Raw genomic sequence first — 12,583 nt, 5'->3', positions numbered from 1 at the left:
CTGCGCTCACTATTCTGCTGGTGCAGTCACTGTGTACATACATTACATTACTTATCCTGTATTATACTCCAGAGCTGCGCTCTCTATTCTGCTGGTACAGTCACTGTGTATATACATTACATTACTTATCCTGTATTATACCCCAGAGCTGCGCTCACTATTCTGCTGGTACAGTCACTGTGTACATACATTACATTACTTATCCTGTATTATACTCCAGAGCTGCGCTCACTATTCTGCTGGTGCAGTCACTGTGTACATACATTACATTACTTATCCTGTATTATACTGCAGAGCTGCACTCACTATTCTGCTGGTACAGTCACTGTGTACATACATTACATTACTTATCCTGTATTATACCCCAGAGCTGCGCTCACTATTCTGCTGGTGCAGTCACTGTGTACATACATTACATTACTTACCCTGTATTATTCTCCAGAGCTGCGCTCACTATTCTGCTGGTACAGTCACTGTGTACATACATTACATTACTATACCGGTATTATACTCCAGAGCTGCGCTCACTATTCTGCTGGTACAGTCACTGTGTACATACATTACATTACTTATCCTGTATTATACTGCAGAGCTGCGCTCACTATTCTGCTGGTGCAGTCACTGTGTACATACATTACATTACTTACCCTGTATTATTCTCCAGAGCTGCGCTCACTATTCTGCTGGTACAGTCACTGTGTACATACATTACATTACTTATCCTGTATTATACTGCAGAGCTGCGCTCACTATTCTGCTGGTGCAGTCACTGTGTACATACATTACATTACTTACCCTGTATTATTCTCCAGAGCTGCGCTCACTATTCTGCTGGTGCAGTCACTGTGTACATACATTACATTACTTATCCTGTATTATACCCCAGAGCTGCGCTCACTATTCTGCCGGTGCAGTCACTGTGTACATACATTACATTACTGATCCTGTATTATACTCCAGAGCTGCGCTCACTATTCTGCTGGTGCAGTTGCTGTGTACATACATTACATTACTTGTCCTGTATTATACTCCAGAGCCGCACTCACTATTCTGCTGGTACAGTCACTGTGTACATACATTACATTACTTATCCTGTATTATACTGCAGAGCTGCGCTCACTATTCTGCTGGTACAGTCACTGTGTACATACATTACATTACTTATCCTGTATTATACTCCAGAGCTGCGCTCACTATTCTGCTGGTGCAGTCACTGTGTACATACATTACATTACTTATCCTGTATTATACCCCAGAGCTGCGCTCACTATTCTGCTGGTGCAGTCACTGTGTACATACATTACATTACTTATCCTGTATTATACTCCAGAGCTGCGCTCACTATTCTGCTGGTGCAGTCACTGTGTACATACATTACATTACTTATCCTGTATTATACCCCAGAGCTGCGCTCACTATTCTGCTGATTGGAGAACCTGTGTATAGCTGTCGATGGTATATGAGGTGTGTAACTATTTGGGTTCTGGTACCTGAGGGGGGACACACAGACACCAGTATTACACATGGTACATGATATGTTGGGTCCTCGGGATCTTTTGGTTTTCTCTCTGGCTTTGGATTCTCTACAGTTCCGGTTCCGTTCTCTGACATCACTTTATATAACTACACGGGATCGAATGTGCAGCTGTATTATGGAGACGCTAATACTTCATGTGAACGTGGTCTTATATCTCAGACATTAGGAATGAGGAGACGATTCAGATCTGAGATGATGTTTTATTTACGTCAGTAACATCTCAAATTGTATATATCATAAAGACTGAAGCGATGACATCACAGAGAATGTAACAATGACATCACAATGGCTAAATCAATAGACGCCCCCGACTACTATAGTAATAATATCACTGAAGACAATAACAATGTTACCACAATGGCTACAACAAGGATGTTACAATTGCAATGATGAAGCGATGACATCACTGATCTCGTAGAATATTCATTGGCTACTTTTTTTTTAACCCTTATTTACCAGCTTTCCTATTATCCCGTCCTGGTACAAGACTCGGACTCCTGACTTCTCTCTCCGCCATCTGCACCATTTCCTCAGAAATTTTCTTGGATTCTGTGAATTCCTTCCTTGGAAATTCCCGGAGTTTGCAGAACTTTGTGCACAGACTGCTCATTACCTGCAGTGACGCCCCCTGCTGCTCATAGGGGATAATGGCTGGTTGAATGTTTTTGGATGTGATAGGGGGGGACAGACTAGATTATATCCGAGTGTCTCCGGCCCTTTAAGAGCTGCAGCCGGTTGTGACTGTTCTGGCGCCACCTTGTGGACACATTTCATTGAGTAATATTCCATATGAATGTGGCGCTTTATCCCCTATAGTAACACCAATGTCTCCCCCCGCCCCTATAGACCCGGCGCCTCGTCCTCCGCTGTCTGTGTCTCCGTATCCCTCCGATAATCCCGCGGCAGTAATGTTATTGCTGGATTTCTTGCTTACTTAGTGCCCTATGGTCCATTTTATTCTTAAAGCTGATGCTTGTTGAGGAGCGTTCACACTTTACTGCAATTTGCCGGCAGGTAAAACTGTAAAACATGAAAGCTTTGTCTGCAAGCGAGCGCAACCGCGCAAAGCAATTTATTGGCTACATTGAAGGCAATGGCTTCCGGACGTCTCACAGCACCGAGCAGCTGAAGGAGAGATTACGGAGACGCCGCTTGGCGAAGACTCTGCGCTCCCGGCCATAGACGTGACAGGACAGGCTCCTCCCCCGGTAGCCATACTGGACGTGCGCTATAGGGATCATCTCCACCGTCTGCCGCTGAGCGAACACAAGACAAAGACAAAGAGAAGATTGGTTATTTTTAGTGGGAAAATCAGCGTTTTACATAATAGGAAATAATCGGCGATAATAGAAATATTAGGAGATAATAGGATTAGGATTTAACGGTATCGGCTCTGCTGACGGATCCGGCGCAGTCAGGGGGAAAGACAGGGAGATGCCGCCATCTTGTGGCTCGTCCTAGGTAAAGCAGTTCATGGAAATATTCAGGCCCTTGGACATTTGTAGTCGGGTTCATCTCCCCGAGGCCGCCACATTGTAAAGATTACACCAACCCCGGGGGAGGTCAGGCTGCGGCTACCGGGATCAGTGTCAGGGCCACTGAATGTCCTAGAGGAGAGTTAGGAGCCCCCGGGCCCAGCAGAGCCCCTCCGGGAACAACGGGGGCAAATTACCGCTCATCCAAATATAGGAAGGCGCCTCTACTGCCATCTACTGGAGAGAAGACTGTAAATCAATGAACGGGCCAAATACTGGACTGGCTTAGATACAGCAGACACTATCATAGCCGGCGTATCATACAGGATAGGATTAGATACAGCAGCTCAGAAAACTGTACCACACAATAGGATTAGATACAGCAGACACTGTCATAGCCAGCTTAGCAGACGGTATAATACATGATAGGCTTAGATATAGCAGCTCAGAAAACTGTACCACACAAAAGGATTAAATACAGCAGCTCTGCAGACAGTATGACACATAGGCTTAGATACAGCAGCTCTGCAGACAGTATCACACATAGTCTGTTGTATCTAAGCCTATCATACATAGCCCACGTCAGCAGTCTGCAATGGTATCACACATAGGCTTAGATACACTGGCCCCGGCACATAGAGCTCCGTTTCCTGAAAGCAGCTTCGGGTTTGATGAAGAAATGTAATTTGTGTTTTGTTCTGGGATAAATAATGAGAACGCAGATAAGATTGATCCAATCATCCAATTTCTGTGATTAACCAATTCAATTTGTGAGCTAATCAGCGGCTTGTGGCGGAGAGAAGACAACGAGGACGAGGAGGGCGAGGATGGAGGAGAGGGAAGGAGAATGGAGACTTGGTACAAACTTCTGCAGCTGTTTCCTTCAGAACCCGAGGGCTGATCTCCTGAACCCTGCACAATGTGCTGCAGCCTAGTGGTGGGAGGAGCCTAGCTGTGGGAGGAGCCTAGCTGTGGGTGGAGCCTAGCTGGGGGGGAGAGGATCCTGCTACAGGACTAATATTATATACACAGCATAAGGAGCTTAGTATCAAAATCTTTGAATCCTGGTGTTCCCTTCAGCCCTATTGCCCCCATGTATACAATCCAGCCCCTCACCCTGCAGTGCCCCCCATGTATACAATCCAGCCCCTCACCCTGCAGTGCCCCCCCATGTATACAATCCAGCCCCTCACCCTGCAGTGCCCCCCATGTATACAATCCAGCCCCTCACCCTGCAGTGCCCCCCCATGTATACAATCCAGCCCCTCACCCTGCAGTGCCCCCCCATGTATACAATCCAGCCCCTCACCCTGCAGTGCCCCCCATGTATACAATCCAGCCCCTCACCCTGCAGTGCCCCCCCATGTATACAATCCAGCCCCTCCCCCTGCAGTGCCCCCCCATGTATACAATCCAGCCCCTCACCCTGCAGTGCCCCCCATGTATACAATCCAGCCCCTCACCCTGCAGTGCCCCCCATGTATACAATCCAGCCCCTCACCCTGCAGTGCCCCCCATGTATACAATCCAGCCCCTCCCCCTGCAGTGCCCCCCATGTATACAATCCAGCCCCTCACCCTGCAGTGCCCCCCCATGTATACAATCCAGCCCCTCACCCTGCAGTGCCCCCCATGTATACAATCCAGCCCCTCACCCTGCAGTGCCCCCCATGTATACAATCCAGCCGCTCCCCCTGCAGTGCCCCCCATGTATACAATCCAGCCCCTCCCCCTGCAGTGCCCCCCCATGTATACAATCCAGCCCCTCCCCCTTTTCTGTTCCAGCATGACTGGGTCCATAAGGAGATGGTTGGTGGAGTTTGGTAATTGGCCAGGGGATGATGTATTTCGGAGCCGGTGACCCAGGCCTTTCTATGTGCCCATCCCCCAGACCCCTTCCCAGCCATGACTCTCCGCACGGTGTGTACCTGCCGCAGGATGTGACAGGAGGGGCCGCACACGTTCCGGTGATCTTGGATCAGTCTCTCGGAGGTGCCAGAAATCTCCGGGGGGTCAGTAAATCCGGCTATAGGGTGAACCTGTAATACAGAGGAGGCCGTAACCTATAGAGACTGATAACACATCTGACATTCAGCTTTCCCAGACTCCTGACCAGAAGACTGCAGCAAAACAAGCAAAGAACCCAACTTTCCCAGGAACAGAAGAGTCATCTTTACATTTGGGAGGGGGGTCTGCCCTGTCTGTGTAATGAGCTGTATCCGAGCCGCCTCCACATCATAAACCTCAGCAGATCAGATATTATACGAGCGCCCGATCAATAACCCCCCCCCCCCCCGGGCCCGGCGGCCGGATCCGCACTTACTCAGTTATTGACAATCTCCTTTGTTTAGAAGACGCCAAATCTCCGATGATATAATGTGAACGGCGGCCAATTAAACTTCATGGAGCGAAAAGTCATAAAATAACATAAAACGCAGAAAAATGACAGGACAAGAACCAGTTACATGATTAGATACATCCAGAGTGCGTATCTAAGCCACAGGTGTCTGACATTCATAAACATGTATCTAACCCAATGCTACATGTCACTAATATGTATCTAACCCAATGCTACAGGTCACTAATATGTATCTAATCCATACGTAGATACCTCAGTGTACAGGTTACTCTTTCCCACTTACAGTCACATCATCGTCCATCAGCATCGTCTCCCCCGTCACCTTCTGCAGGAGGATAAGCGGCAAACTGAGCCCCTGCTCAGATACATTAGATACAACCTCAGAGCGCAGCGTCTTCCTGCAACGACAGAAGGAATTACAGCTCCGAGGTAAAATCTCCAAGAACTGCTGCGGCCTCTGCAAATATACAGCAGATCCTGCACAGACAGCGGCCGCCAACCGGGCACCGAACTACAAGCAGCAGCTGGCAGGGCATGATGGGAGTTGTAGTTCTGTAACAGATCCAGAGCCAGAAGTTACTAGAACTAATCCAGGGAGGAAATAATGTGATCGATACAAGAGAATGACCCGAACTATAAGGAGCCCAAGGGAGCCTGAGCAGACAGCATGGAGTGTGTGAGTGTGAGTGTGAGTGTGTGTGTGTGTGTGTGTGTGTGTGTGTGTGTGTGTGTGTGTGTGTGTGTGTGTGTGTGTGTGTGTGCCAACCCTACATTATATAGCTATATACTCAGCAATGTCTCGCACTCACCACTTCACCACCAGCTGCTGAGAATATAAGAGTCGGCCTTCTCCTTTACATGAAATGCAAATTCTTCTGCCTCGTCCAGAACATTTACTGCATCTAAAGGGTTAAAAAAAAATCTCAGAAAAGTGAATAAAAAGTCCTATAAAGGGAATGTGATGTGATGTCATCATAAGTTACTTAGCCCAGATATCCAAATCATCAGGTTATTTCATATGTATATACAGGTATACACACACACGCACTGTATATACAGGTATACACACACACGCACTGTATATACAGGTATACACACACACACACACTGTATATACAGGTATACACACACACACACACTGTATATACAGGTATACACACACACACACTGTATATACAGGTATACACACACACACACTGTATATACAGGTACACACACACACTGTATATACAGGTACACACACACACACACACTGTATATACAGGTACACACACACACACACTGTATATACAGGTACACACACTGTATATACAGGTACACACACACACACTGTATATACAGGTACACACACACACACTATATACAGGTATACACACACACACACACTGTATATACAGGTATACACACACACACACACACTGTATATACAGGTATACACACACACACACTGTATATACAGGTATACACACACACACACTGTATATACAGGTACACACACACACACACACTGTATATACAGGTACACACACACACACACTGTATATACAGGTATACACACACACACACACTGTATATACAGGTATACACACACACACACACTGTATATACAGGTATACACACACACACACACTGTATATACAGGTATACACACACACACACTGTATATACAGGTATACACACACACACACTGTATATACAGGTATACACACACACACACTGTATATACAGGTATACACACACACACACTGTATATACAGGTATACACACACACACTGTATATACAGGTATACACACACACGCACTGTATATACAGGTATACACACACACACACTGTATATACAGGTATACACACACACACACTGTATATACAGGTATACACACACACACTGTATATACAGGTATACACACACACACACTGTATATACAGGTATACACACACACACTGTATATACAGGTATACACACACACACACTGTATATACAGGTATACACACACACACACTGTATATACAGGTATACACACACACACACTGTATATACAGGTATACACACACACACTGTATATACAGGTATACACACACACACTGTATATACAGGTATACACACACACTGTATATACAGGTATACACACACTGTATATACAGGTATACACACACACTGTATATACAGGTATACACACACACACAAACTGTATATACAGGTATACACACACACACAAACTGTATATACAGGTATACACACACACACACACACACTGTATATACAGGTATACACACACACACACACACACACTGTATATACAGGTATACACACACACACACACTGTATATACAGGTATACACACACACACACTGTATATAGTGCCCGCCAGATAACAATAAGGACATCATAGCTGAGAATAACATGTCCGGCACTCTGTGAGTATGCTTCCAAAGGGAATTTTATTCTGACAAATAATAAACGTTTCGGTCTAAGACCTTCCTCAGTGTGTCGGTAGGTAGAAGGAATAGGAAGCCAAACACAATGGATAGGGAGTTCTATTCTTGTACATAGGGGCAGTATTATAGTAGTTATATTCTTGTACATAGGAGTAGTATTATAGTAGTTATATTATTGTACATAGGAGGTAGTATTATAGTAGTTATATTCTTGTACATAGGAGTAGTATTATAGTAGTTATATTCTTGTACATAGGAGGTAGTATTATAGTAGTTATATTCTTGTACATAGGAGTAGTATTATAGTAGTTATATTCTTGTATATAGGAGTAGTATTATAGTAGTTATATTCTTGTACATAGGAGCAGTATTATAGTAGTTATATTCTTGTATATAGGAGTAGTATTATAGTAGTTATATTCTTGTACATAGGAGTAGTATTATAGTAGTTATATTCTTGTACATAGGAGGTAGTATTATAGTAGTTATATTCTTGTACATAGGAGTAGTATTATAGTAGTTATATTCTTGTATATAGGAGTAGTATTATAGTAGTTATATTCTTGTACATAGGAGCAGTATTATAGTAGTTATATTCTTGTACATAGTAGTATTATAGTAGTTATATTCTTGTACATAGTAGTATTATAGTAGTTATATTCTTGTACATAGGAGTAGTATTATAGTAGTTATATTCTTGTACATAGGAGGTAGCATTATAGTAGTTATATTCTTGTACATAGGAGCAGTATTATAGTAGTTATATTCTTGTACATAGGAGTAGTATTATAGTAGTTATATTCTTGTACATAGGGGGCAGTATTATAGTAGTTATATTCTTGTACATATTTGACTCTTCACCTCTTTCTGTGGCTCCCTGAACATGATGGACATCTCTTGTTTCTGGATTTCTGGCGGCTGACGCTGGAGCATCGGCATCTGAACTATAGAGAATTGGAGACCATTTAGATCAGTAACTAGACATAGGAAACAGAGTGACGGTTTCGTTCTTACCTGTCCTGATCCTCCACATCCTGAACATTTACTTCTTCCGCGGCCTCCACATTTCGGACACATCTACAACAATGTATCGCAGCATCACAGATTTATCAGATTAACCACATGGAAAATAACTTGGTAAATCTTTATGGAGATTATTTGTCAGGATCCAGCGGTTACATTGTTACTCTTTTCTGATGATTTATGTATATGTACTGTATATGTATATGAGTGAGGGATCCTAGAGTACCCTAGAAATAGGCCATTAATTACCCCATAAATATTCCCCAAGTCCCCAATTTAGGCAGCTACAAAATAATCCTCATGTAACCTCACCGGACATTGTATTACTACAGGGACCGCTGACCTGAAGAGCTTACAATCTATTAACCATATGAGTGTATAGAGATACTAAGCACCCGCAGACATTGTATATGGACTTTATATTCACCTTCACTTCTCCAGATCCAGGAAGTGGAAATTTCTTTGACTCTTCATGAAACATCTTTGGGGTGTAGACGTCGATATCCCAGATCTCTGCTTGGGGATTTCCATCTGGAGCGTCGATTCTCTGACCTACAGACATCAGGACACCGAACTGTGGACAATTTCCTTTCTATCCTTCTGAGTTACATTAAATATACCAAGGATCTCTTTTCTCCTTGTACAAAGCCAATCTGTTTATCTGAATACATTTAACCCTTTAGGGGTTGCAGGAGGCAACGCTGCAAGAAATCCCCCAAACTGTGATACAACCTTCCACCTCTAGGTGGCGTGGAAGAGTCATCACATACAATAGATACAGTCTGTGATCATATACAGTATATACCTGTAGTCACAGGAGCGCCTGCTGTGCCTGCACTATATATACACTCACCAGTATACGGCTTGCAGATTTTCTCCACGTGTCTTGTTTCAGTAAAAGTTTCCAGTCTGTACTGTAATAAAGGCAGTGAATGGAAATACAGAAAGCACAGGGTTAATAATGTAATGATCTACCAGGGGGCCAGAACAGGAGGGGCTTTGTAAGAGATAGACCCAGCGATCATTATTACACCTTTCCTGTTATAGGGATTGGGGATTTTTCTCCTTTCCATTTGTCTCAGGGCTCCGTGCACATCCAGAGCTGCACTCAGAATTCTGCTGTTGTGTCAAGTCTAATAATCCAGTCACATGCAGAGCCATATTAAAAATACATTGTTGCAAACTGGATGAATGCAGCTCTGGCTGTGACTGGAGTATAACGGCATGTCAGTCCAGATCAGCACAAAATAAAGTGCAAAACGTTCCCTAGATGACTTACTCTGTATATTGGCATTTGTGTTACCCTCTCGATAACCGGCTCCTCTGCTCTGGGGCGACAGCAGCAGTTTGAGGAGGACACGTATCTCCGCACAGCGTCCCTGGCAGCGTCCAATGTGAGGACAATGAGGTTTCTAGAAATAATGGGAGGGAAAATTACTGATGGGGTCCCCAAGGAGCAAATAGGTCACAAACAGATACAGAATGTTACTAGCCATAGTCACCTGTAATCCCGGGGGTCTCTGTTAGAGGTGTAACATGGGGTGCAGGGGTCACTGCCCATAGAGGCTCCTATAAAGGGGACAATTAAGAAGATATAGAAAACGGGAATCAATATAGCAAACTGACAGAAGAGACAATGATAGATCAATTACTTCTGTCTGCCTTCAACCACCACTAGGGGGTGCTCACTACATACAGATTATACAGTCACCACTAGGAGGAGCTCACTACATACAGATTATACAGTCACCACTAGGAGGAGCTCACTACATACAGATTATACAGTCACCACTAGGAGGAGCTCACTACATACAGATTGTACAGTCACCACTAGGGGGAGCTCACTACATATAGATTATACAGTCACCACTAGGAGGAGCTCACTACATACAGATTATACAGTCACCACTAGGAGGAGCTCACTACATACAGATTATACAGTCACCACTAGGAGGAGCTCACTACATACAGATTATACAGTCACCACTAGGAGGAGCTCACTACATACAGATTATACAGTCACCACTAGGAGGAGCTCACTACATACAGATTATACAGTCACCACTAGGAGGAGCTCACTACATACAGATTATACAGTCACCACTAGGAGGAGCTCACTACATACAGATTATACAGTCACCACTAGGAGGAGCTCACTACATACAGATTGTACAGTCACCACTAGGGGGAGCTCACTACATACAGATTATACAGTCACCACTAGGAGGAGCTCACTACATACAGATTATACAGTCACCACTAGGAGGAGCTCACTACATACAGATTATACAGTCACCACTAGGAGGAGCTCACTACATACAGATTATACAGTCACCACTAGGAGGAGCTCACTACATACAGATTGTACAGTCACCACTAGGGGGAGCTCACTACATATAGATTATACAGTCACCACTAGGAGGAGCTCACTACATACAGATTATACAGTCACCACTAGGAGGAGCTCACTACATACAGATTATACAGTCACCACTAGGAGGAGCTCACTACATACAGATTATGCAGTCACCACTAGGGGGAGCTCACTACATACAGATTATACAGTCACCACTTGATGGAGCTCACTACATACAGATTATACAGTCACCACTAGGGGGAGCTCACTACATATAGATTATACAGTCACCACTAGGAGGAGCTCACTACATATAGATTATACAGTCACCACTAGGGGGAGCTCACTACATATAGATTATACAGTCACCACTAGGGGGAGCTCACTACATACAGATTATACAGTCACCACTAGGAGGAGCTCACTACATACAGATTATACAGTCACCACTAGGAGGAGCTCACTACATACAGATTATACAGTCATCACTAGAAGGAGCTCACTACATACAGATTATACAGTCACCACTAGGAGGAGCTCACTACATACAGATTATACAGTCACCACTAGGAGGAGCTCACTACATACAGATTATACAGTCACCACTAGGAGGAGCTCACTACATACAGATTATACAGTCATCACTAGAAGGCGTTAGCTACATACTCTATATACAGTCACCACTAGGGGGAGCTCACTAATTATTGATTAGCTAATATTGAATTCAAGAACGAGCTCGCCCAGTGGTGGTTAAAGCTAGGCTCTATGACAATGCACAGACAGCAGCTCAGTATTGGGCCCCCCTTCCATGGGCCCTATAGCAGTCCAGTTATCTTTCAGGAGTAAAGCAATGCCCAGATGACCAAAAATTATTTACCTTGCTCCATCCAGATGCTTCTAATGTCACATGCAGGTGGTCAGTAATGGGTGGACGGTCCCGGAGGCAACGCCATATCTGGAATAAATCCCAAAGAGAGACCCAGATCCCCCCGACATTGTGCAATGAGACCACATAAGCCTCTGTACAGGTAGAGACAATCCTCAGAGCGCAGAGGATCAGGTCATGCCCAGAGCCCAGACACAGTGCGGACTGGCATCTCTATGGGGCGAGCCCTGGGGGATGGGTGTGAGTAATAATACCCCTGGGAGGGGGCGGACAATGGTATGCTGGTGCGGTCAACATTACAGTAAATCTGGTCAGATGATGATAAGAGACGCTCGGAGTCGCCCCATTTAGAGGGATTGTTCTATGCTAAATATAGAGACCGTCCATTGTTAGCAGAGGCCACAAACACTACAGAAAGAGATAAGATCAGGAAAACACCGACACAGTCCACTCTGCTGCTTCTTCTGTTACTGGGAAAGCTGGGTATCTGATGTAGGTAAAGCTGGGTGAC

The 12,583-nt window shown here is 44.4% G+C and overlaps 1 protein-coding gene across 1 annotated transcript; it reads right to left on the bottom strand.

Annotated features, from left to right (window-relative positions):
- Nucleotides 1-1,848: 1,848 nt before the first annotated feature.
- On the bottom strand, nucleotides 1,849-12,256 carry LOC142217929 (protein SSUH2 homolog). The gene is made up of 11 exons (XM_075286260.1): nucleotides 12,064-12,256; nucleotides 10,333-10,399; nucleotides 10,110-10,242; nucleotides 9,684-9,744; nucleotides 9,258-9,382; nucleotides 8,822-8,884; nucleotides 8,669-8,751; nucleotides 6,180-6,272; nucleotides 5,654-5,768; nucleotides 4,940-5,050; nucleotides 1,849-2,793 (listed from the first exon to the last, which is right to left on the bottom strand). Exons 1-11 carry the CDS (start codon nucleotides 12,071-12,073, stop codon nucleotides 2,647-2,649), a joined length of 1,008 nt encoding a protein of 335 aa, XP_075142361.1. The 5' UTR covers nucleotides 12,074-12,256; the 3' UTR covers nucleotides 1,849-2,646.
- Between the last annotated feature and the right edge of the window lie 327 nt (nucleotides 12,257-12,583).

Source organism: Leptodactylus fuscus, chromosome 9 (genome assembly GCF_031893055.1).
Source record: "Leptodactylus fuscus isolate aLepFus1 chromosome 9, aLepFus1.hap2, whole genome shotgun sequence".
NCBI lineage: Eukaryota > Metazoa > Chordata > Amphibia > Anura > Leptodactylidae > Leptodactylus > Leptodactylus fuscus.
The sequence above is the reverse complement of the archived record's forward strand: the minus strand, read 5'-3'. Positions and strand labels throughout refer to the sequence as shown.

What these genes read in the sequence shown, in the direction of transcription:
- LOC142217929 (XM_075286260.1), bottom strand. An exon ending in AGAGACCCCCGGGATTACAG is followed by an intron (nt 10,243 to 10,332) that starts GTGACTATGGCT and finishes CATTATTTCTAG; the next exon opens with AAACCTCATTGTCCTCACAT. An exon ending in GATGTGGAGGATCAGGACAG is followed by an intron (nt 8,752 to 8,821) that starts GTAAGAACGAAA and finishes AATTCTCTATAG; the next exon opens with TTCAGATGCCGATGCTCCAG.